This window comes from Cucurbita maxima, unplaced genomic scaffold (assembly GCF_002738345.1).
Source record: "Cucurbita maxima cultivar Rimu unplaced genomic scaffold, Cmax_1.0 Cma_Scf00033, whole genome shotgun sequence".
Classification (NCBI taxonomy): Eukaryota; Viridiplantae; Streptophyta; class Magnoliopsida; order Cucurbitales; family Cucurbitaceae; genus Cucurbita; species Cucurbita maxima.
In genome coordinates this window covers 1,897,751-1,924,435 of record NW_019272049.1, presented here as the reverse complement: position 1 = coordinate 1,924,435, position 26,685 = coordinate 1,897,751, and the positions used below count along the sequence as shown (strand labels likewise).

Genomic DNA, 26,685 nt, shown 5'->3' with positions numbered 1-26,685 from the left:
GTAGACTGACTCTCTCTGTTCTTTAACCTTAAGTCCGAGACTTTGTCGCTCAATCTCATGCAGCGGTGTTTATCTTTGATCTTGAAGGTAACTAGATAAGTGAAATGAAGTATCGCTTTCGCACTTACCGTCTCACACACACATCACAACATTTATTTCGTCGTTTGTTGTTCGACTCTCTTTGTATGTCGTTGTTCGACTTCTCAATTCTCATCTCACTCTTGTCTCGTTTATGCAGGTCGTCGAACGTTGACGTTACTTACCTATTTTTTTCTTCGTTGGATTCTCTTCTCAGTTCTCATTTATTCGCTCGACCTCGTATCTGTGTTTCTCGTCGAGGGCGTCATCACTAGCTGTCTCTCCGCTCTGTTCCACTTTCGTCGGACTTCTCTGCTTTGTATTTGTCATTAGACTTCTCCATTCAACACTCCATTATTTCACAGCCCAAACCTAACTCGAAAATTTCGAGTCGAAATGTGAAATTTTTTGAGTTGAGTTATTAATCAAATCAACTCGAACTTTTGAATTGGTCCAAAATTGGGTTACTAATACCACAATTTATTTTCACAGGGATCGGGGGCAAGGGTTTCCGACAAAGAGCTCGCACCAATCAAGTTCCCCTCGAGATTTTTTTCTATCATATGTATTTAGAAAAATAAAAAATATAATTCTTACCATATAATTTATATTAAAAAATATAAAATATCATTTTAATCATTTTAATCAATTTTATGTTTGTTAATTTCCCTTTATACCCTTGTCTTTACCTCCTCAATCTTCCTCTCCTCCGTCATAGCAACGGGCAGTCTTTTCATACTTCATTTTTTTTGAACCGTCCTACCTTTCTTGCGCTCATCCCTCCAATTACCAGCTACTGCACCCCAACCCGCACGCCGCTGTCTCAGCCGCCTGAAAAGCTCGCCGCTGCTACCTCCGTCTCACGCTCTCTCGTCTCTTTGCGCAATCAGCGCTACTCGTAGGCTTCAGCCCCTAACCCGCGCCGCTGGTGAGATCTCTGTCAGCCTCTATGTCTAAGGATTTGAGTTTTTGTTTGTTTTTTTTTTCTATTTTGTTTCTTTGATCGATTCTGTTCGTCCACGAAGGATAAGTTCTAAAGAAGCATTTAATTTTGTTGATTTCTTCTTCAACAAATGTTCAATCTATCCGGAGGAAAACATAAATCCAAAATGCGTCACGAGTTTGCTTGAATGGTTCTGAGTTTTGTTGAATACAGAAAAAAAAAAAAAAAAAAAAATTATCTATGTTAATGAAATGGTGTAGCGAGGCTTAAATTTATTGCTCGAATATAGAAGAAACGGTCGCCAATGGCGGTAGAATTCTAATTTTAAAAATCTTTCCGAATCCTCGACCGATTTGGAATGGAGTTTTTTTTAAAAGCTAAATTTCTAATCAAAACTGGTTTCCAATTTCTGAGAAACAGATAAGAGTACAAACAATGGGACTGCCAAATGCTGCTTCTGGGGACTTGTCGTCGGAAATGGAGGTTGATGCTTTTAGACGACTCTTTCCAATTCAGTTTTTTGAGCGTCATCTCGCTGAATCAATACGTCCTGATGGAAGAGCACTGGGAAAAGCTAGAGACACAACCATTGCTCTTGGTTAGTTGTAGGCTTGTATTTTCAGAAAATTGCCATTTCTTACCATTTCCAGCTTTTGTTTATCATCTTGAGTTTGCTCGATTGATTTGACTCTCAAAACTGAATTTGGGTATTGTCTATTCATGTAAGGACCGGTATCATCTGCGAACGGATCAGCCCTGGCTAAGGTTGGTTCTACGGTAAGTGCCTCCACATTTAACCTTTTCATATGTGCTGGGATTTTGTGACGGTTTATTCTTAGTTTTATATAGTGCAGACAATGTTGGCTGCTATTAAAATGGAAGTAATGACGCCTTCCATAGAGTCGCCGGATGAGGGTTGCATAGGTTGGTCATTGTCAACAGCTAGATATTTTTGCTCCTTGTTTATCATAATCCTTATGATAACATGCTATGCATCTTGGTGATATTGGGTCTATCTTTTTCCAGCTGTTGATTTCCACATGCCTTCCATATGCTCTCCAATTGTTAGGCCTGGGAGACCAGCTGAAGCAGCACCTGTGATTTCAAAGCAGTTATCTGACACTATTTCAAGGTACTATTTCACATTTCTTGCAGTTCTACTTCGATCTATTGCAATTTGCAGATGATATTTTTATATTAAGTGTGGATGGAAATCAAGCTTTAAAAAGTATTTTGAATGCTATTGAAGTGTTTGATATGCCTTGCTCACTTTAAATCTGGAGAAAAGAGAGATTTTGTATGAAGGGTCTCAATAATCTTAGTTAAATACAGCAGCATGATTTATACAAGGAATCGTGGCAAGTCTTGAGGCAGTTTCAAACATGATCTGCACTACAAGATTCAGGCTAGTGGGAAAATTATAACAGAAGAACTAACCCCACTAACTCAGAAAATAATAATTTCAATGAACAAATATAAAGCACAAGGCTGGACGATGAATGCTGTCTTTGCAGTTAATTGAACGACGCTGAAGTCTGATCTGATGAAGCTAGTATAACGGTACCATTTGGGGTGAGATTCTAACATTCTCCTGTGGAGTGGGCGCTCTTGGACCAAACTTGGAAATGCCTCTTTGGAGAATCTGACTTTTAAGGACTCCTGGAAATGAATCATAGATAAATTCAGGTGCAATAATTCAAAATGGAAGAATTTACTTCTCTCTTGGTGTGGAATATTATCTCTTGTTCAATTGGTATCCTCTATTATTCCCCAACATCATGTTTTTCTTTTCAGAATGCCTTCCAAGAATGCTGATATTATATAAAAGATCATTAGAGACTTTTTAGACAGCAGTGACAGGGTAAAGGAAACCATTTCGTAAATTGGAAAAGAACTTGCCTCCCTTTTGCTCCTGGTGACTCGTGGATTTGAAACTAGAGAAGTAGAAATATTTACCTCATGACTAAGTGCCTTTGTAGATTTCCTAAAGAGAGGGAGGCTCTTTGGACAGTAATCGTTGGAGAGAAAGTGATTAAGAAAGCAATCAAAAGAAGCCCATGGGTTAGCGTGTATAAACTATAAAAACATCTCTCATGCTGTTTACTAAACAAACAAGGGTCTTTTGGGGAGCAAAATGACACACTTCGGACCTTTGCTGAACCCCGCTCGCCTTTATTCCTGCTAACAGCAAAGGCAAGACTCTTTTGCAAGGCTAGAATGGTGAACAAAACTATTGGTTACTCAACATTAAAGAGAAGTTCAGAGACACTGAAGTAGAAGAGCGGATCTCCCTTATGGATGTTTTGGTTTGTGTGGTTCTTAGGGAGGGGATGCTATTTTGCAATGTTCTCTTGATGGGCCATTAAGCTACTTCACCTTTCATTTTCTTTTGGGAAAAAAATCAATTTCAACCCTGAACTCTAAAAATTGTTAAACAATCTTCACTTGTAAACTACTTTAGGTGCATGATAAGTTCTCTCTTCATTTTAAATTTTCTTAAAGGACTTACCTATTGCAAACTTTTCTGCTTGCAATATTGTGTTTCTCATTATTTTAGAAGTGATAGAAATCTGGCAAGAGGAATGCAATACACTTTTTTGATTTCTGCAATTTTCTTTAAATCTTTCTAACTAATCAAGAAACTGATGATGTGAATTCTTTAGCTCTGGGATGATTGATCTGAGAGAACTATCTCTTGTTAAAGGAAAAGCTGCTTGGATGGCGTACTTGGTATGTGTTTTAAAGTCATGCATTGTCAATGTATTTTTATGCTAGAAGTATCTTAGTGTTTGAAGTGAGGTGCCTTTACTAATGTACCTGTATACTTTGCTTCTGAAATTTGTTCACTTGCATCATCCTTACTCTTATTGGACATTTTTTCTCTATAGCCTGATTTTTGGTCAGAATGCAGCTTTATTTTTGTGGTTAATTATTTTAAATGAAATAGCAACTTGATATGCATTCCACAGGATATTTACTGTTTGGATGCCGATGGATCTCTATTTGATGCTGCACTTCTTTCTGCAGCTGCTGCATTTTCTCACTGTGAGGTTTCAGGCTCTCAACTTGTTCATAACTTGATTTATTTCTGCATAATTTTGTAGGTGTTATGGTTATGGCAGTAATGCTGGTTATTATGGGACATTTGTCCTCCACTAACATTAAGGATAGTTTTTCAGATTATAGATTGATACTTTCTGCTTTTAATCCTTTACATTTCAGATTTTTTCCCTCTTTAGATTTCGTTTGTTGTTATTAAAATCTATAGGGGGCATAAAGTAATCATGTCCTGAAGTAAACTACCATATTATCAAGAGGAGGTCGTTTTGATGCTTGTAATTTGGTGTTTTCTTGTATTTCATTGTATTATATGTCTCTTTTCCTTGGGCCTTCACAAGTTGTCTCTTTTCCTTATGCCTTTGCAAGTTGTCTCTTTTCCTTATGCCTTCACAATTGAGTTTGAATTCGGAACTATGATGATAATTTTTTTTTTTTGGGAAGGGATGAGGGTGGTACAATCAACCAATTGGTTAGATGGAACTTAGTGTCACTAAATCTCAAGATGATGGAGGTCTAGGAATTGGAGCTTTAAAATGAAGAAATATGGCACTCATTCTCAAGTGGGGTTGGAGATTTATAAATGAACCTCAATCCTTTTGGAGAAAGGTGATTGTTACTATACATGGTTATAACTCCTTTGGTTGGCATACGGCTGGAAGAAATTGGATGAGTTTTAAGAACCCTTGGATTAGTATTCCTAAAGTTTGGAAGGAGGTGGATTCTCTGTGAAATCTTTGTCTAAGCATTTAGGAGCTTTTTCACCTTTACAAAAGAGATTTTTGTGGCTTTATGGAAATCCAATATACCAAGAGAATAAACATCCTTATATGGATTATCTTACTTGGCAATCTTAATACTTTCAGTGCTTCATCAAAATAAGTTTTCCTTGATCATCTTTCATGCCTTCTGTGTTTGCCCATTATGTTGCCTTAGCCATGTGTTTTTGTTTTTATTTTTATTGTAGTTACTCTCAGTTTTGTTAACAAATGTTTGATACTTGTCTGACATGTGTCGGAGACAAACATGCTAGCCAAACTAAAGTGTTCATGCTTTTATAAGGATTCCCTTTACTTTGATATCACATTAAACAAAATAAGGTTATATGGAGTATCCCCACCGATTTGAGGTGGTGATGATCTCCTTTACGATGATCTACCAACCACACATTCACACAAAATACAAGATAGCCCCTAAAGTGCAGAGACAAAATAATTATATACTAAACTGTGCTAACGGTTACTAAGAGGTTGGTGATGATTTTCCCTTTTTGCCCCTCTTACTATATATATTTTTTACTATTGCGGATCTCACATTACCGCTTGGGGTGGGAGGCCACCTTGTCTTAACCTGATATAGAGGTAACACGTGGCTGGAGTATTTAAAGAAATACTCAGTAAGTGACCTCACTATTGGGGGTTATAAATGTAAGAACATGCAAATACAATGAGGGGACCTATCATTTCAGTCTCTTTTTCTACGACACTATCCTAATGGGCAGCTTGGTTGTGTATTATATACTCCACACAGAGCCCATACGAGTATGGGCTCACCAGACAGTTTGCACACCGCTGGGCCCCTTTTCTTGTCGGGCGAGCCTTTTCTAGTAGCTCCTTATGCTGGACACCCATTAGAATTAGTAACCGTCACGACAACATTATGTAAAACACAATGATACTTCACCTGCCTAGTGGTGTATGCGTCCGTATCCTCGTGATGGAATAGGGGTATCCCCCAATGCACGAGCACATGAGGTCCCAATATTTTTCCATTTTCAACATTATTAAATATAATTATGCTATCATTTCTCATTCATATCATTTCATTTTTCATTTTTCATTTTTCATTTTTCAGTCCTCATATCATATCATACATAATTCTAACGGGGTTATATTTCATGTCATTTATCGTAATTTCATGTCATTCATATCATGCTATATACACACAATTTAGGAGACATGACATAACGTTCCATGCTTTTAACAAAACATTTCATCATATACATATCATACTATTGCTTTTAACATACACTTTGCCCAAGTGAGCTAGTGTGCCCATTGCTTGGGTCTCTCCTTGCAGAAACACCTTAGACAAGTTTCCAAACTCTTGTTGACGATTTCAGTTTCCTTCGAATATACTCTGGACCTGCGTAGTTCATCAAACAACTCTTCAATGACTTGGATTGGGAACTTGTCTAGAAGTGTAGTTTCCTTCTAAGTTCTGTAATCTATCAAAACCTTCCACCTTCTTTGTTACTACAAGACTAGGCTTGAATAGGGGCTAGTACTTGGCTTAATGATTCCAGTCGTAAGCATCTCGTTATCTCATCTTTCTAGACCACTTGGTAGTGATATGGGTGCACATTGATCAGCTCGTAGCCTTTCTTCAATTGAATACGGTGATCTAGACCACGCCTCTGGGGAATTTGGGATGTTGATTGGAAAACATCGGTGTAGCCCATCCAGAACTTGTCTACCTCATTGGGAAGATTTGAAGGGGGGATTGCATTTAGGAAATTAAAATCTTCAACTTGTTCTATTATCTTCTTGGAGCTCCACGAGGAAGGGGTCACGCTGTTTCCATGAACTTTTGAGACTCTCCATCAAAACTTCTTTTTGGGTAGAGAAGGGTCTTCCTCTATCAGGATCCGTGAATCCCCATTTCTGATGGCTAATGCCAGGCCCTTGTTGTCAACCTTAGGCAATCCTAGTGTTTGGAGCAATTGCATTCCTTATAATATCAGATTGATCTCTTTAGTTCCAGAGGTATACAGTCTTCTTTAATCATTAGACTTGCAATAGAAACCACGAGTCCCGTGCATACTCCCTTACCTCTCATTGCTGTTCTTACCCCCTTAATAATCCCATAATTGGCCATTTCATAGACGAGCATTTTGATCTTGATGAGAGATGAAATTGTGTGTAGTATCGCAATCAACAAAGACAATTACCTTTGCATTCTCAGTTCACCCCACTATCTTGATGGTGCCTGGATTGGATAATCTCCTCAATAGCATTGAAGACAACTCTACTACTTTGATCATGGTTTATTCTAGCTTGTCGTTCCTAGAATCAATTTCCATTTCTTAAGCTCCTGTATCATCATGCACAACTAATAGCTCGAGTTATTTGCTCTTGCATTTATGGCCTATGGAGCATTTCTCATCACATCTATAACAAATGGCCTTTTCACATTATGATTGCATCTTTAACGTCTATCAATTGTTAGCAATGTATGTCTTCTCGTGAGCTGTGCTGAAGGTCGGATGGGGTTGGGCCCTATTGTTTGAGGTGGGATTTTGGCTGGGTTATCAAATGAATTAATAGCTGCACCCGTGTAAGTCCTTCTCCAATTTGTATTCTCTTGGAGTGGTTTCCCTTTTTTTCTTGGGTTCAGGTTCTGAGACTAATCGATGGCCAATGCTGCAATGGCGCATCGAGTCTCCTTTGTAGCTTGCCTTTGTTCTTTGGTGGTGTTTAAAGTACTAGCCGATATTCTTGTGTTTCTCTTGTAACCTTCTGTTCCACTAGCTGATTGAACATTCGTGCAATGATGTCATTTTCTTATTTGTCTAGTCTATCTCTGGTAGCCTCTGTGTCTCTTCTCTCACTTTGTTTCTAGTTCTCTTAGACTCCTCCAAATGTTCCTCAAGGTGTTCTCAAGCCATCTTTCCTAGATTACACGCAAAATACAAGAAACCCCAAAAGCTTGGAAGCTCGTCTATGTTGTTTTCCAAAAGCTAGGCAACTTATTACTTTTCTGCTGCTAATTCATTTTTGTTGGCTGGAGTTTCCTTTTGATAGTCTTGCTGATCGTCTTTCTGCTTTGTTGGTTGGTTCTTCAATTTGGTGGCTTTCTTTGGAGGTTTTTTTTTTTTTTTTTTTTTTTTTTTTTTTTTTTTTTTTTTTTTTTTTTTTTTTTGGCGTTATTGGTTGGCTTTGGTGCCTTGTGTCACAATCGTACTCTTGTGGCAGCGGGACAACGATTGTGCAGCATTTGTTCTAATCCGGCGAACAAGCCAGTCATACGAAAGTCGAACTTTGTGGACAACCTTAATGTATGATTAAGTCTTGGGTCACGTTTGAAAGAAATACTTTAGAAAGTGTGAGCGAGCAAATGGGTTGAAAAAAATTTGAAAAAAAATCAATGTTATAAGCTAAAAGCAAATAAGTAACGACTTTGATAACATATAACTCGGGTAGGAACTGACTAGTCATATCCCCCTATAGTACATTTTGGGGCATTTTAGCACTGACGGTCTATACATGATTTTGGAGACCGGCCATACACTCCCGTATTGACACAACAAAAAATAGTAAATGCCTATCTAACATGAAAGCAAGTGAAAGAGGTTTGGAATTGGCATGCGGCTATGGACAACACGTCTTGGACAAGTATGACCGGGACATCTGACATGTGGCCACAAGCAACACGCCTTGAACAAGCATGATCGTGACACCTTGCTCCTGTCCTCCTGTGTAGCTCCTATTTCCTCTTTGATGTCTGCCACTGTGGCTTTCCTTGTGTTTCTTCCTTCATTTTTCATTGTCTTTGTTTGGATGGTTCCGGTTTTTTTCTCTCTCTCTCTCTCTTTTTTTTTTTTTGTTAACGGCATTTTTTTCTTTTCACTCCCAAAGGGAGTTTCTACCCTTGAGGATTTTATTTCTTCAGCAGTGCAAACTTGTTTCTTGTTGGGAGAAAAAGAAAAGGAATAATATTATGTTGATGCCTATAGTTAGTATAAAATATCAAGTGAACAAACTGCCATGGTAAAGTACAGTAAGGAAGGTACATATAGGGAAAGAAAAAACATAAACTACTCTCTTTACAACTTACTAGCTTTCGTCCAGTGCCCAATATGTGTGGGACATGACACTTTACCTTAACTATAGTATCCATGCTTCATAGCTTCTGGTTAATCTTTAATATTTGTTGATTTTTACTCCTCTATAGGGCTCCAGGGTTTAGAGTGTGTCTCGCACTCAATAGGCTAGGGTGTTAAGGCATGAACTAGTCCCAGTCCTTTGTTTCTCACTTCTTTTTGGAAAATTCATGACTGCCATGATTTATGCTGGAAATATTTGATGGGCATAAGCATAATCCGAATTAAGTAGCCTCATTGGAGTCTTTATGTAACTCCTTTGGTTTTGTATAAAACTATTTATCCTCCCTTCAGCAACTGGTGTTATCTTTTGTTTATCCTATGTTTATGAAGCATGCCGGTGATTAATGGTTATTTTATCATTTGAAAGTCCTTACCATTGCTCTTAGAAAGCTGAACAATGTTAATATTCTTGTTTGTTGACTTGGTAGTTTGAAGTACTTTAAAACGATTGGTACCCATTTTCTCTGTTGAGCCATATTTTAAACTTCTTCCTGGTTTAAATTCTTAGTGCAAATCCCTGTTGTGGCTCTAAATGACGATGGAAAAGTAGTATTTGTCTCTGAGGAAAAAGGGGGAGAAAACTTTGAGAAGGAAGCTGTCAATAAAGAGAAAAGGAAACTGAAATTGAACTCCCTTCCTTTCTCATTAACATGCCTACTCCACAAGAACTACATCTTGGCTGACCCTACTGCGGAGGAGGAGTCTGTCATGGAAACTATTGTAACCGTGGTCTTGGATTCATCTGGTCAACTAGTGTCCTTTTACAAACCGGGTGGATCTGTGCTTGCCTATACATCAGCTGTTCAGGTTGGTCTCTCCTTTCTCTGGCATGTTTATTAATCGAATCCAATTCGTTAGAGAATGGATTAGTTCCCTGGACTTCTTCATTCTTCACATTTTCTGTTTGTAAAGTTTGGTCAAGCTAGTTGGATTATAACAATAGTAGTGTTTGATTTTTTAAAAAACTATGCTTCTCTGGTTTGCTTATCTTGCCTTAGGATGCACATTCTTTATATAGACTAATATTTGGACTAGAGTAGGTAGATATTTTGGAAGTGATTTTGTAAGGGTTGAAGTAAACTCGAAAAATAATTAATTGACTTGATGGTTATATTAATATTAATTATGGTTATATCATTTAAATTGACTTGATGGTTATATCATTTAAGCTCAAAAGTTTTTCTTTTTGTTTCTCTTAGGATGCACACCTTTATGTAAACTAATATTTGAACGAACTAAAGTAAAAACATGTTTGAGAGTGATTTTGAAATGGTTAAATTCACTTTTAGCGAATTCAATATCACTCAAAAACATGATTTCAACTTTTTATGGTAAGAAAATTGTGTTTAAAAGTGTGAAATCAAACCTTAAATAGATTTTGAATATTAAAATTATGTTTGAGTGATTCTAAACCTGAGAAAAGTGATTTTAACTATTTTAAAATAATTTAATGGGTATATGTCTAAACCATATGTGGATGGCGTGCTTGCAGGATTGTGTTGCACTGACGAGACAAAGATCAAAAGAACTACAGATGATTTTGGATGAAGCAATTTCTGGTATGGAAATTGACTAAGTTTTAGGGAGGCCTTCTATGTTTTTTTCCTGGTTTAATGAATGAAAAGCTGAATGGTTTGTAGGCTTCCAATTTATACTTGTTTGGTTGTCTAAAGAATTTTGGTGGTGATATTTGTTTTCCCTGGAGATCGTTTTTCTTAGAATTTGGTCTCAGGAATCAATTTTGGTGCAGGGGTTGGATTTCTACATGCAAATATCTTGAACTTCGCTTTTTATTTGCATCAACTTGATAACAATGGAATGGAATCGGACTGATAAGCAAATAGAATTTTACATATAAAAAATGGTCTATTTTTTCTTGTTCTATTGCATGTATGTGGCTTTTCCTAGGGTTTCTTCTCATCTATCATGACCGGTAAGAAGGGGAGGCCCTTGTGGAGCTCAAGTTTCTTCCTGTGAGTACGTATGAGTACGTGCTGAGTTAGAAAGTTTTAGTGAGACACATAGAATAGAATCGGACTGATAAGCAAATAAAATTTTACATGTAAAAAATGGTCCATCTTTTCTTGTTCTATTGCATGTATGTGGCTTTTCCAAGATAGTGTTTCTTCTCATCTATCATGACCGGTAAGAGGGGGAGGCCCTTGTGGAGCTCAAGTTTCTTCCTGTGAGTACGTATGGTACGTGATGGCTGAGTCAGAAAGTCTTAGTGAGACACAGAGAATGGAACTGGACTGATAAGCAAATAAAATTTTACATGTAAAAAATAGTCCATCTTTTCTTGTTCTATTGCATGTATGTGGCCTTTCCAAAATAGGGTTTCTTCTCATCTATCATGACCGGTAAGAGGGGGAGGCTCTTGTGGAGCTCAAGTTTCTTCCGGTGAGTACGAGATGGCTGAGTGAAAATTCAATATATCTTACCAAAAACAAGTTCATAAAGTGAATATAGCAAAAGGAGTATATCTTGAAGAATCTTTCTTTGTATCTTTCTATTCTAGAGCGATTTTGTAAACCATGCATTCACTTTTTAATATATATATATTTATTTATTTATTTTATATTATTATCTCTGTAACGATTATATTATTCTTTTAAAATAGGGGTTTTAACATGCATGTCATGTCTCACAAACAAAAAGATCTTCTCTAACCTTTATTCCAAGACTAAGATATTCATAGAGATTTATTTATCCATAAATTAAAAAGTATTCACGAGAAATAATCACACATTTTTGCTATTCTACTAATACTTGTACTTGCTCTGCTGTTCTGCCGAAGTCTGGTTGAGGAAGAATTACAGGGCGTAAAACAAAAAAATATGCTGATTCGGGTTGGGTATACTATATTTAATTTATAACGGAACTCCCGCCCTTAACCCATTAACAAAAAAGAAAAAATAAAAAGATAAGGTCATTCCATTTCGACAAAAGACCCACACCCAAGTTCCATAGCTTTGGGTCCGCTATCCCGATCATGATTTTCCTACCCCCAGAGGGAAAAGTCCTTCCCTTTTTGGCCGGTTGTGGGCGAGGAGGGATTCGAGTACGAACACTAAGATTTATCACCTATTTAAGAAGTGTAAGATACTTGTTTATGCGGATTCTTCATTTCCACAATGTTTTGAAACATATGTATTGATACATATATCAGTTCAAAAATATGAACTTTTTTCAACACCAAAAAACATTAGAAAAAGTTAAAAAGAACGTTGCAAAATACATTTTAGATTAAAACTCTCATTGGCATCCATGTCAATAGAACTTGGTCAAGAGAGGTTTTGTTGATGCCAGCCAAAACATAGTGGCATCCGTAAAACAATTGTCTCTCGATGTCGTATGCCTAAATTGAAATTGGTCAAATCTACTGATATCGTGTTGGGGCATCAATATATGTGCAATAAAGTAAGATCGTCACTACGAGCATACTGTAATTGTTTCAAGCAAAAAACTTCATCATTCGTTTTAACTTTAAAATTTTGATGAACTTCAATATTCATAAATAATGGAAATGGGGTGAAAACATGGTTAAAAAAATAAGGTTTAAACATCTCCTTACAGAAATTTTATAGGGTCTCCTTAGCACGTGTCATCAATCATGCATTAACCCATTTATCTTTACCTGAAAAAGTATAATACTCAACTAGTGACCCCTCTATTGGGGTTGAAAAATGCATTCATATACAAAATGTATCGGATTCGGAGACCTAATTTTCATGACTGTTCCTTGGGTTCTACTTTTAGTTTTGGGTAGGATGGTATGCATAGTACTTTTCCACACAAAGTTCAGCATGTGCGCATGAACCCACTAGACGAGCTCATTAACGTACCCTCTAGACATAACTACAAGTTCGTACATAACATGTTGTGAAAGTAGTCCGTGATCATATGACATTCAACATGCACGAAATCCTGCATTAAAAATAGTGGTTCAATGAGATGATACACACAATAATTCCAAAATTCTCATGTCGTAAATTCCTTTCTAGACGTACATACATATTCATGTCATTGCATTCATGTTTATCATACATGATATATTACGATGTCACACAAGACATAAACATGACCATATCAACATAACAAGAATTCTAGTTTATGATTATGAGTCTCCTTAAGGAGAATTAAATTTCAGAGAGTAGCCTTAAGCTAGCATCAAGGGATCATAGTAGCTTCAGCCTAGGCCAACCAAATAAGTGGCCCTACTATTAGCTCGGTCGGAAGAATTGCCTTATGTATGATGACACATGCCTTGTGGCCTCTACACGTGTCATGTGTTTGATATGAAGTATAATGATGATATGTTATGCTATGATGATGTGATATGTTAAGATGATATGATATGTTATGTTATGATGATGTGTTATGTTATGATGATGTGATATGTTATGATGATATGATATGTTACGATGTTATAATATGTTATGATGACAGGAGATGCATGACAATATGATACATTATGATGATATCTCATGTTACGATGATATATATAATGCCATGTTGCACTATGACATGAATATGCTTGGTAATGAAATGTATGACATGTATGGTAATGAAGAGTTTCTTAATGCACAACCCCTCTATATGTTCACATACATCGGGATACTTCCCTTTTTTTGATGAGTACGAACACGTACATTATGATGATGATGATGATGGCTATCATGATTGCCATGATACATGACGGTCGTTGTACCTTCAAACATCCGAATATGACCAACTAGCCTGACCATGCAGACTTAGGAGGTGTGCGAGCCTACTTGGTGGGCACATACTCACATGTGTGGGTCATATGTAGAGAAGTACTACATGCCTAATTTGTTCGGACTAAAGGCCAACTAAGAAACTATGGTTTTAAATGATGTCCCTAAACATGATTGTATGTGTTTGCATTCCTTGACCCCAATAGTGGGGTCCTTTATTGCCTTAAAATACTCAAGTCATGTGCTACTTTTATATTACCGTTAAACACAAGGCACCCTTGTAGGGTTGACGACGACGTTACATCGAAGACCATGAAACCTGCATAGGGTAGTTGCATTTATTTTCGTAGAGATCTTAAGTTAGTATAGGGCATTGCTCTTTAAAATTTTTCCTTGGTTTTATTTTATTCTACTTTGAATATTTCTTGTGTTGTTTTTGTGACCCTTTTGTAAATGTATCAGTCCATGACATCGTTTTATGAAGTCGTTTTAAATGAATGTTTCCACATACAAAAGTTACGTCGTGCATAAGGTATCGACTCTAGGCCATTAGAAAACTAGGATCATTATATAAACCTTCACCAGCAGAAATTCTTAAAAAGACCTCATATTAATGGAAATGCATTCCTTGTAAACTCATGAGCATCTTCGTGAGATTCTCTCTCAACAATCCTCACCAGTAGTGTGTAAATATTAATATTTTTAATTAACGGTAAGTAACGATGAAGAGTAGCCTAGAGTGCACGAATATCTTCCATTGATTCCATTGAAAATATCTGTCCTTTTTACATGAGAGACACACACCCAAAGAAAGAATCTTTTACGAACATTAAGAATTTAATGCAATTAATAATTTAAAAAATCCCCAATTTTCTATCTCATCCTCCAACCCTTACCACTCACGCTCCACGACAATTTGAAGAAATCCATTCCAACCAATCAGATTGCAGCAAATTCCATCAAAAAATCCCCTTTCAGATAAATGGATGTTCTACTTCTCTCTCTACATCTCTCTCTCTCTCTCTCTCCTCCATGGCTGAAATTGAAGCTCAACCTCAAAAGTACACTCCTCCACTATCAAAATTCCCTGATGACCCAGTTCGCCACGTGTCCCTTCCACTCACCACTAACCACACAAAAAAACCGTTCCTCTTCCCTCTTCTTCCTCTCCGTTAAAACCACAAACCCATTTCTCTGCAACTTCGAATGGAAAAGAAATCAAAAGAAGGTGAGCGAGCTCCCAATTTTGAGGCCAAATCCAAAAATTAAGCCCTCATAAACCATCTTGATCGGTTGTTTTAGAGGTTTTTTCCCGTCATCAATGGCGTCCTTGATGTCATCGCCATTTTTACCGGCTTCCAAATCGGAGCTTCAGCTTTCATCGCTTTCCCAGAAGCATTTCTTCCTCCATTCCTTCCTCCCCAAGAAAACCCACCTCGCCATTTCTTCAAAATCCGCCGTGAAAGTGAAATGTGTCGCCACCGGCAATGGTCTCTTCACACAAACAAGTCCCGAAGTCCGGCGTGTCGTTCCCGACAACACCAACGGCCTTCCGACAGTCAAAATTGTGTATGTCGTTCTCGAAGCACAGTACCAATCATCACTCACCGCCGCCGTTCTAGCTCTCAACAAGAACAAAACCCACGCGAATTTCCAAGTTGTGGGTTATTTAGTCGAAGAGCTACGCGATGTTTCAACGTACAATACGTTCTGTAAAGACGTGGAAGAGGCCAATATCTTCATTGGGTCATTGATTTTCGTTGAGGAACTCGCTTTGAAAGTGAAGGCAGCTGTTGAGAAAGAAAGGGATCGACTCGACGCCGTTTTGGTGTTTCCATCGATGCCTGAAGTGATGAGATTAAACAAGCTTGGGAGTTTCAGTATGTCACAATTGGGGCAATCTAAGAGTCCATTTTTTCAGCTGTTTAAGAAGAAGAAGCAATCAGCTGGGTTTGCTGATAGCATGTTGAAGCTTGTAAGGACATTGCCAAAGGTATTAAAGTATTTGCCTAGTGATAAGGCACAGGATGCTAGGCTTTATATATTGAGTTTGCAATTCTGGCTTGGTGGGTCACCTGATAATCTTCAAAATTTCTTGAAAATGATATCTGGTTCATATGTTCCTGCTTTGAAAGGGGCTAAGATTGAGTATTCTGAGCCAGTTTTGTATTTAGACACTGGAATTTGGCACCCTTTGGCACCTTGTATGTATGATGATGTGAAGGAGTATTTGAATTGGTATGGAACAAGGAGGGATGCTAATGAGAAGCTTAAGGATTCTAAGGCCCCTGTGATTGGGCTTATTTTGCAGAGAAGTCACATTGTTACTGGTGATGAGAGCCATTATGTGGCTGTGATTATGGAGTTGGAGGCTAGAGGGGCTAAAGTGATACCTATTTTTGCTGGTGGGCTGGATTTTTCGGGTCCGGTTGAGAGGTATCTTGTCGATCCGGTGACGAAGAAACCGTTCGTGCACTCGGTTGTGTCGCTCACTGGGTTTGCTCTGGTTGGAGGGCCTGCTAGACAGGATCATCCTAGAGCTGTTGAAGCACTGACAAAGCTTGATGTTCCTTATATTGTTGCTTTGCCTTTGGTGTTTCAAACTACTGAGGAATGGCTTAATAGCACGTTGGGTTTGCACCCGATTCAGGTGGCGCTTCAGGTCGCTCTACCGGAGCTCGATGGTGGTATGGAGCCTATTGTTTTCTCCGGTCGGGATCCTCGAACTGGTATGTAAAAGCTCCTTCATTGTGAAAGTGTTGTTGGTTTCATGAAATGGTTAGTTGTTTAGGACTTGAACAATGTGAACATTCTTGATAATGTAGGGAAATCTCATGCACTTCACAAGAGGGTTGAGCAGCTATGCACCAGGGCGATCAAATGGGCTGAACTTAAAAGAAAATCTAAGGTATTCACTTCTATAATGGATCGAAATAGCTTCTCTCATAGTTGTTAGGAACCACGAACCTCCATAATGGTATGATATTGTCCGCTTAGAGCATAAGCTCTCATGGCTTTGCTTTTAGTTTCCCTGAAAGGCCTCGATGGAGATGTATTCCTTACTTATAAATCATAGTCATCTCCTTAATTAGCCAATGTGGGACTAACAAAGTACACCATAGAGCCTCCTTTGAGGTCTATGGAGCCCTCGAATAGCCTCCCCTTAATCGAGACTCGACTCCTTTCTCTGGAGCTCTCGAACAACCATAGAGCCTCCCTTGAGGTCTATAGAGCCCTCGAACAGTCTCCCTTTAATCAAGACTCGACTCCTTTCTCTGTAGTCCTTGAACAAAGTACACCCTTTGTTGACACTTTTGACTACACCTTTGAGGCTCACAACTTCTTTGTTCGACATTTGAGGGTTTTATTGACATGACTAAGTTAAGGGCATGACTCTAATACCATGTTAGGAATCACGACTTTCCACAATAGTATGATAGTCCATTTTGAGCATAAACTCTCGTGGTTTTGCTTTTGGTTTTCTCAAAAGACCTCATACCAATAACTAGCACGATTCTTTTCTTAACAACCCCAAAACGTTCTTTCGTATACCGAGCAAGTTATGTGGTTCTATTTGCCGCGGACGTGTCGCCTTATGATAAATATTGGCATTTTTGCAGGCTGAGAAGAAGCTGGCTATAACTGTCTTTAGTTTCCCCCCTGATAAGGGAAATGTTGGAACTGCTGCCTATTTGAATGTCTTCTCATCCATCTTCTCCGTCCTGAAAGACCTCAAGAAGGACGGATATAACGTCGAAGGCCTTCCCGAAACTTCCGAAGCTTTGATTGAAGATGTTATTCATGACAAAGAGGCGCAATTCAATAGTCCGAATCTGAACATTGCTTATAAGATGAACGTTCGTGAGTACCAACAATTGACACCTTACTCGTCCGCCTTGGAAGAGAACTGGGGTAAGCCTCCTGGCCATTTGAACTCGGATGGAGAGAATCTGTTGGTATATGGAAAGCAGTACGGAAACGTGTTCATCGGTGTTCAACCGACGTTTGGATACGAGGGTGATCCGATGAGACTTCTCTTCTCTAAATCTGCTAGCCCCCATCATGGTTTTGCAGCATATTACTCTTATGTCGAGAATATCTTTAAGGCCGACGCAGTTCTTCACTTTGGAACTCACGGTTCGCTTGAATTCATGCCCGGAAAGCAAGTCGGAATGAGCGATGTCTGTTATCCTGACAGTTTGATTGGAAACATTCCGAATGTATACTATTATGCAGCTAATAATCCATCCGAGGCGACCGTGGCTAAACGTCGAAGCTATGCTAATACCATTAGCTATTTGACACCCCCAGCAGAGAATGCAGGGCTTTACAAGGGGCTTAAGCAATTGAGTGAGCTTATTTCCTCGTACCAATCGCTTAAAGATACCGGTCGTGGGGCACAGATTGTTAGCTCGATTGTCAGTACTGCTAGACAATGTAATCTCGATAAGGACGTCGAACTACCTGAGGAGGGAGAGGAAATCCCAGCTAAAGATCGCGACCTTGTCGTCGGGAAAGTATACTCGAAGATCATGGAGATCGAATCCCGTCTTTTACCTTGTGGACTTCATGTCATTGGTGAGCCACCATCCGCCATGGAGGCAGTAGCAACATTGGTTAACATCGCTGCACTCGACCGTCCCGAAGACGACATTTCATCTCTTCCATCAATACTAGCAAACACAGTTGGAAGAAACATAGAAGATCTGTACCGTGGCAATGACAAGGGAGTATTGAAGGATGTCGAGCTGCTTCGACAAATTACCGAGGCTTCACGTGGGGCCATTTCCTCGTTCGTGGAACGATCAACTAACAGTAAGGGTCAAGTCATCGACGTCGGAGATAAGCTCACCTCAATCCTAGGATTCGGTATAAACGAACCGTGGGTTCAGTACTTGTCAAACACCAAATTTTACAGGGCTGACAGGGAGAAGCTGCGGAAACTATTCGAGTTCTTGGCCGAGTGTTTGAAGCTCATTGTCACGGACAACGAATTGGGTAGTTTGAAACAGGCTTTGGAGGGAAAATACGTAGAGCCGGGCCCCGGTGGTGACCCGATTCGAAATCCGAAAGTTTTGCCTACTGGAAAGAACATTCATGCCCTTGATCCACAGGCTATTCCTACAACAGCAGCAATGCAAAGTGCAAAAGTTGTGGTGGAGAGGTTAATAGAGAGGCAAAAGGCTGAAAATGGAGGCAAATATCCTGAGACAATTGCCCTTGTTTTGTGGGGTACTGATAACATTAAGACCTACGGTGAATCCCTGGCTCAGGTTCTGTGGATGATCGGCGTAATGCCAGTTGCTGATACGTTCGGTCGTGTCAACCGGGTTGAACCTGTGAGCCTCGAAGAGCTTGGAAGGCCTAGGATTGATGTTGTCGTCAACTGTTCAGGCGTGTTTAGAGATTTGTTCATCAATCAGGTGGATGATCCTACATTTCTCAGAAGCTTTCTAGTTTCTTGTTTTCGACACGAACTTACGATTTGTTTTGTAGATGAACCTCTTGGATCGAGCGGTGAAGATGGTTGCAGAATTAGATGAGCCGGAGGAGCTGAACTTTGTTAGAAAGCACGCAACGGAACAAGCTCAAGCCCTTGGTATCGAGGTTCGAGAAGCTGCAACTCGAGTCTTCTCGAATGCGTCTGGATCATACTCATCTAACATTAATCTTGCTGTCGAGAATTCGTCGTGGAACGATGAGAAGCAACTCCAAGACATGTATTTGAGTAGGAAATCCTTCGCTTTTGATTGTGATGCTCCTGGAGCTGGCATGATGGAGAAGAGAAAAGTTTTCGAGATGGCTCTAAGCACGGCTGATGCCACGTTCCAAAACCTCGACTCGTCCGAGATCTCACTGACCGATGTCAGCCATTACTTCGATTCCGATCCGACTAATTTAGTTCAAGGCCTGAGAAAGGATGGGAAGAAGCCTAATGCCTACATTGCTGATACCACTACAGCCAATGCTCAGGTGAGACATCATCAACAATGTTCTTATAAGCTCACACCGATAAGCATACTTAACACGAATCTTTGCGTCATACAGGTCCGATCGCTCGCCGAGACGGTTCGACTTGATGCAAGAACCAAGCTGTTGAACCCCAAGTGGTACGAGGGAATGATGTCGAGTGGCTACGAGGGCGTTCGAGAAATCGAGAAGAGGCTAACCAACACGGTTGGATGGAGTGCAACGTCGGGCCAAGTCGACAACTGGGTTTACGAAGAAGCTAACACGACGTTCATTCAAGACGAGGAGATGTTGAACAGGCTGATGAAAACGAATCCAAACTCGTTTAGGAAGTTGGTGCAAACGTTCTTGGAGGCGAACGGGCGTGGATATTGGGAAACTTCGGAGGAAAATATCGAGAAACTGCGACAGTTATACTCCGAGGTTGAAGACAAGATCGAGGGGGTCGATCGATGAAGTATATTGATTATGAACAGGTAAACATTGTAAAATCAAAAGAAGAATGTAAATTAGTTTGGCTCACTTATTCAACCATCTTCCCTTTCAAGGTTGAATGGAATGTACTTTTGTAATGTGAAATTATTTGAGACTCTCTTTGTACTCTTTTTAAAGTCTTCATTGCAAATCTGTTTTTGATGTATTTGAATAAAGTGATTTGTGTTTGCGAAATTTCTCATTAATTTTCCACACGGCGTAATGATCTGAACACTGTCTCGGAGAGAGGTTTGGTGAAATAGACATGTTTGTGAAGATGTAGACTACTTGCATGTGGACAGAAAGACTCTATGAAGCTTCACTGTTCTTCGGGATTGGCTTTGGGTCTTTCCTGCGCAGCTTAGGTGGAGGGTGAAGGCCACCTTTCGAGGGCTCGAGCCATTAGTGAGATACCACTCTAGAAGAGCTAGAATTCTAACCTTGTGTCAAGACCTACGGGCCAATGGACAGTTTCAAGTAGACAATTTCTATGGGGCGTAGGCCTCGATCAAATCACATCGTATTTTGGTGGTCTTTTTTTTGGTTGACTTCTCTTCCCGTTCTATTGATTAGAATCATCTAGCAGTGCCACGCCGATTTAGAATTTGATTCTCAGGGCTAAGACTCTCCCTTTTCTTTCCTCTCTATCCTCGTGTAGGCAACGTTGTTTGTCGTATTATTGACTCGAGATATATTCATTGAATTGACTGACGCACTTCCTTTTACTTTATAGGTCCTTTGATAATAAGAGAAAAGTCTTCTATTTCCGTCAAATAATCCAAACGAAACAAAACTACATACTAGAAGATCATTCATTACCTTATTCCTAGAACGAAATATAGACATTGGTACAACAGGGGTTTCGAGATACCTCGAGGGACACATCGTAATTTACTCTAACCTTAACATACCATCGGAGAGACTTTACCTACTATATATATATGGGGTGTGATCTTAACGAACTTTGCATCGTTTTCCTATCCAATTTGAGCCATGCTCTAATTGAAGTGATTGCACAATGCAGACTATCCTACTGGATTAGGTTTAATGTTTTTAAAACAAAGATTTTGTTCGATTTACTTGTTGACTTTTTTTGGTCAGGTCAACTCAACTAAATTCTACATTAACATTTATACGGAAAGTTAAAAGTTAATGATTTATAGCGACTGATAAATCATTTTATAATATTTTAATTATTAATATAATATATATTATCTCGAGTTAAATTAGATGGTACTTTAAACTGTACACGTAATTTAAGCAAATGGGAAATGGAGGAGATATATAATGAGCCATACAAATGAGAGATAGAGAGAGAGAGGAGAGAGAACAAAATTCAAATATTTGGAAAGCACCCGCCAGAAATTCGTTATTGAGAATCAATGGCCGAGTTCCCTTGCGCTCTAGAACGCACCGTCGCTTCTGCTCTGCTCCTTCTCTCCACTTCACCGCCTCCTCCGTCATCTCCTCCGCCGTCGCCATCTATGTAAGATATTGGATAGTATTCCATTTCCTGTTTTCTCTGGCATTTGCTCTGTTCTGTTGAATGATCGTATGTGATCGTCCTTTTTTTTTCTTGCTTTAAATCTCTGTTTCTGTGTTTGGTTGCTCTGTAGACCGATTTCTCAAGACGAATGGTTGTTTGAGGAGAAAATTCTCGGTGGAAAATGCTCGAGTGAGATGTCGCCATTTTGTGATGATTCGAAGTCTTGCTCTTCAGTACTCACTAGATCAGATGAATCGTCCGAGACTCGAGCGCAGGAGCTGTTGCTGTTCTCTACTTCAGCTTATCGCGACGAGCTAAAGCTTAATGTAATGGTTCTCTGTCTAACCTGTTTTGCATAATTTCTGCTTCTTCTATTTCGTTCTTCTTGTATGTTGTTTTGTTCGATGTGGTATTTTTGGCTCTGTTTTTGTTTGCGCAGTTTCTGCTGTGTGTGAATCCCGTGCCTTGGTTTGAGTAAAAGAGCTATTGATTTTGGTCGTCGTTTCTGCTTTTGTAATTTGAATTAGTTTCTGGATAAGTTTATTTTAATCGGATTCTGTCACTGAAACTGGAAAATGTACTGCTGGTACGGAATTTCGTTTGTGTTCATTAGTACTTGGCTTATTATTTCCAAAGATGTTTGACTATCGGATCCTTCTTGTTGTTTCTTCTTCGGTATGAACTTAAATCTGATCAGAATTTTAGAAATTCTACTTCCTCCACCTGATTACTTACCTATCAGTCATTGAATTTCAATATCTCAATACTTTGATCGATAAGCGTTTAGTTGCCAATTAGTAAATACTTCGTTGATTTTGAGTGTATCACTCTTTCAAGTCTAACGAATTCCACACAGGTCGTGAGAAAGAGTCGTTCGAGGCCAGTACGGATATCCGGGAACCGGAATCTCACTCCTACAGACGACGTGACCCTGTCTTCAGGCTCCGCGTCCTCGGAGACGACTTATTGTTTGTCAAGCAGCTCAAGTGTGGACACAAGCGCGCCAATCCGTCGCCTGGTTACCAGAGCAGAGAAGAAGTTAGAAATGATTCGTCACGCGTGGAGGAAAAAGCACGTCGCATCGGCTCATATGCGCCGGCGTGCCGAAGCGATTCTGAGTTACCTCTCTGGTGGCTGTTCCTCTGAGGTGAAGATACGCCAAGTGCTTGGTGACAGCCCTGACACAAGCAAGGCTCTAAGAATGTAATTCATTCTTCTCTCTCCCACCTCCTCACCACGTTGGCTCTAAAGTCATGCTTTTATCCAGTGCTTCCAATTCACACATTTACTGTACACGGTAGGATCATCTATGCCCTCGGAATACTCTCACCTCTGATGATAATTTATATGGTCACCATTGGAACACCATTCATTAGGCAAAAGATTCAAAGATAGAAATTGAGAATGAATTTTATTCTTTCATATGTGAGTTCAAATATTAGCCAATATGGAGATCTATATTTTCAAGCTTACAGATTGATTAGGATCAAAATTGATTTGGTTTCTGTTTCGCCTTCTTTGACAGGCTGCTGAAACTGGAAGAGATCAAAAGATCAGGAACAGGTGGACGCCAAGATCCCTATATTTACACGGTACAAGACACACTCAACTCCCAGTTTCCTATCTATTTGATGCCTTCAAAGCAATCAAATCCAATAAAACCCTTTAGTTTACACAGATATACTTGCCAAATTTTCCGGGAAAATTGAACATGTTTCTTTGCTTTCCATTTCCCTTTTGCAGATTGCTTGACAAACTCTGAGTAGATGATCCGTTCATTTATAGCCTGGTCCAAACTCAGCCGTAGAGAGTCTCGGGACAATCCCAATTGATTGGGAAGTTTTGATTAGGCCTGCTTTGTAAGCAAATTAAATATGGTAGGGTAGTACAGGATATACTGGAATTGATTAGAGCTTCATACGGAACATAGAGCTTTGAAGTATACATCTTAGCTTCTCCATTTTTGAATCTCCCCAGAATAATGCCTTTTAGGGGGAGTGAATTCAGTTCTGTGACATAGCTATAATCTTGTATGATAAGCATTGGTATATGCCACTTTCTTATAGATCGATTTTAAGATTTTACATTATGTTCTTAAGCATGTTTATAATTTAATAGGAATCTACACCATATAGTTATGTCAAAGAAGAACAAATTTTCAGTTCTGTATTGAAACAAGTCGACCCATTACACTCTTTTCACTAATATTGGATCTGAACAATAGAAAACACTTTTTTTTTTTTTTTTTTGAAGAAACCAACTTCCAAAGTAACACTTTGATATGACTATTATTTGACAGCCTAAGATCTAAGCTGGAACGACTATAACATTGTCCAACAGAGGGCCACACAAATGGCCGTAGTCATGAAGCTTGGTGTGGTAATAAGCACTGTAAAATGTAATTCTTGTGCTGACAGAAACTGCTTGGAATTTCAAACTTGCAGTTTTGGACCTTCCAAGGCCTCTAGCAATGAAAGGAACTTTGATGGTTTGTCGGGCAGCAAAAGCTTGGACATCCATGGAGCCATGGCAGCCATTTCTGGCATCTCCAACGGTGAAGGTGAGATTATAATACTTTGTGGGAACTGTTTGGATTATTTGGGCTATGGCACTTTCTCGTCCTGCAACCAATTCAATGGCTGCATTCCCTGAAGGGACAAAGAAATGGCCTCTGTCAATGTATTTTACAGGCTTGAGAGACTCAATTATCCAGCCTGGTAGTGGAGAAATGTGATCAACCTGCATTGGAGGAAGGAGGATTCCATTGTTGAAACTCTTTATCACATGAGGACCAACTTCAAAGTTTCCATTCGACAAAAGGTTACCTGCAAGCAAATACCACCATCCCTTGATTAGGTAAGTTGGACACAAACATAACATTTAGGTCTAAATTGATAACCTCTTCTTAACCAATTAGATTTAGATTTAGGTACGGTTGGCTAACGATTTCTGTTTTTAACCAATTAAATCTAATTATACTTAGTGGTGTAGTTCAAGATATCCTACCTTGAACACAATGTACATTTTTGTTTTTAACTAATTCAACTCGATTCTACTTAATGGTGCATGGTGCGTAGTTCAAGATATCTTATATAGATTGCAAGGTACAGATAGATTTTTGTTTTTAATTAATTTAACTGGATTCTACATAATGATGTGTAGTTCAAGATATCTTACATGGAACGCGATGTACAAGTGTATATTTGTTTTTAACTAATTAAACCCCGTCCTACTTAATGGTGTGTAGTTCAAGATATCTTACCTGGAATGCGACGTACAGGTGACATCTCCTTGATGAAGATCATATCCAAGAGCGGTCCACAAGTGGGGTCCTCTTGAATGCCCGGGTTATGAAAAGTGACGTTCACAACATTCCTATTTGCCCTAAAAGTGAAGGCATAGGTATCACCTCCATTGCTATACAGAGTCTGAATGGAAAGGTTAGCTGACTGAGCCCCAACTTCAATTCTTAGCATTTCATCTTGTGCACAAGTCCTTGTGGCCCCAAACGTCAGCGTATAGACAGAACGCCATCTTAACCTCACCTTCTGTGAGATTGAGGCTTCGTTCCCTAACCTCACCGCGTGGGCCCCACGAGGAATGGGTAGGTAGAATCCACCTGGCTGGGGCCCACCTGCCACGTATTCAACGAGGCCATTGATTTCCCATTTTGGGAGGGAGTTTTTGCCTATGATCACTGTTTTGTTTAGGTTTGATTTGGTTGGCGGAGTTTCAAAGTCGCCATTAGGGAGAAGACCTGCCCAAAAATATACCAAACAAGTTTCAAAATCATATTTAAAAATTTTAAAAATTTATTAAAAAAATTTGGACTAAATAAATATAAAACGAGCAATTATTAGCACACCATTCCTCCTAGAGTAGTTGTTATGGAAACTCTGTGATAACCTTATTCGTACCTTCAATGTACTCTACTAATATAAGAATACATAGAGTTGAACCTAGTAAAATAAGAAATGGTTCGTTTGAAAATTTCTTGAAATGCAAATCATAAGTTCTTCTCTCAGAATCGTTATACTCCTCACTAAACTTGTTAAAGAGACTGAATCAGTCATCCGAAGAAGAAATTTTCGAAGTAATATCTTTTGGAATATTACATCTCAAGTATCATTCAAGCAGAAGATTCAAACTTAAGATTCAAATTTGTTAGCTCGCTTTGAGCCTAGAAGAGTACATATGATCAACAACAAAATCAAAAGTAAAACAAGAAAAAACGCATTCATACTCAACTTAATAGAAAAATTTACCGAGCCGAGAAAGAAGAAGAAATTTGGCTTACCATCGAGGCGGTGGCGAGGAGGAGGAGCGAAAGAAACCGAGAGAGAGAAAAGCAATGGGAAAATTAGAAGCAAATTAGGCAAACTTCCCATTCTCCAAAAAGATAAAGAAAATGAAGTTTGGGAATTCAAAGATGGTTTGGCTTGGAGTGTCCGTAATATATTTATAATCAGCCTATCTCACGCGTTTCTCCCTCCCACTCTCTCAAATTAAATACATTACCAAATAAATTTCAAATTAATATAACGTCAAATTGTATTTTCTCTAAAATAATAATAATAATAATAATCTTTCATTTTTAAAATTTTTAATAATATTTTTAAACTTTTTAAAAATCCTCAAAAAAATACTCTTTAAATATTCAAAAGTTCTATTAATATCTTCCAATTTTTTTAAAAAACTTAAAAAAAAATCTTTAAATTTTAAAAGAAAATAGAAAAGTAGTTATGATAAAATAATCCTGAATTTTTAAGAGTAACTTAAAAAATTTGGATATAATCTATGAGGCGTTCGTAAGAATTTTAAATTTTTTTTTTATATAAAGTAAAATGTGTTAACGTTACCTTTAAAATTTCATGGATATTTTTTTTAATATAGTACCAATGGTAAGTGTATTTTTTAATAAAACTTTTTAAACTTTAATGGGATTATTGAAACTAAAAACAATTAAAAAAAAAAAAGAACACATTAACGGTCAGTACCTCGCACGTGACCATGCCATAAACCCGTCCGAAATTTGCGTCTTGTCATTACTGTTAAACTCTAAACTATCCACTGC

The 26,685-nt window shown here is 38.7% G+C and overlaps 4 protein-coding genes across 4 annotated transcripts; 3 read left to right on the top strand and 1 right to left on the bottom strand.

The window, feature by feature from the left end:
- Positions 1-784: 784 nt before the first annotated feature.
- On the top strand, positions 785-10,756 carry LOC111467240 (exosome complex component RRP43). The gene is made up of 9 exons (XM_023112092.1): positions 785-1,006; positions 1,442-1,619; positions 1,749-1,798; positions 1,876-1,945; positions 2,048-2,153; positions 3,685-3,751; positions 3,991-4,066; positions 9,472-9,770; positions 10,456-10,756. Exons 2-9 carry the CDS (start codon positions 1,457-1,459, stop codon positions 10,537-10,539), a joined length of 915 nt encoding a protein of 304 aa, XP_022967860.1. The 5' UTR covers positions 785-1,006; positions 1,442-1,456; the 3' UTR covers positions 10,540-10,756.
- A 3,957-nt stretch (positions 10,757-14,713) lies between these two features.
- Positions 14,714-20,316, top strand: LOC111467147 (magnesium-chelatase subunit ChlH, chloroplastic). Its single transcript, XM_023111927.1, has 5 exons — positions 14,714-16,410; positions 16,507-16,589; positions 17,302-19,104; positions 19,178-19,654; positions 19,730-20,316. Exons 1-5 carry the CDS (start codon positions 15,003-15,005, stop codon positions 20,105-20,107), a joined length of 4,149 nt encoding a protein of 1,382 aa, XP_022967695.1. The 5' UTR covers positions 14,714-15,002; the 3' UTR covers positions 20,108-20,316.
- Positions 20,317-21,480: 1,164 nt separating this feature from the next.
- On the top strand, positions 21,481-23,646 carry LOC111467304. Its single transcript, XM_023112170.1, has 5 exons — positions 21,481-21,611; positions 21,742-21,937; positions 22,468-22,814; positions 23,137-23,203; positions 23,355-23,646. Exons 1-5 carry the CDS (start codon positions 21,508-21,510, stop codon positions 23,361-23,363), a joined length of 723 nt encoding a protein of 240 aa, XP_022967938.1. The 5' UTR covers positions 21,481-21,507; the 3' UTR covers positions 23,364-23,646.
- A 105-nt stretch (positions 23,647-23,751) lies between these two features.
- LOC111467222 lies at positions 23,752-26,058 on the bottom strand. The gene is made up of 3 exons (XM_023112050.1): positions 25,909-26,058; positions 24,874-25,368; positions 23,752-24,436 (listed from the first exon to the last, which is right to left on the bottom strand). Exons 1-3 carry the CDS (start codon positions 25,997-25,999, stop codon positions 23,919-23,921), a joined length of 1,104 nt encoding a protein of 367 aa, XP_022967818.1. The 5' UTR covers positions 26,000-26,058; the 3' UTR covers positions 23,752-23,918.
- Between the last annotated feature and the right edge of the window lie 627 nt (positions 26,059-26,685).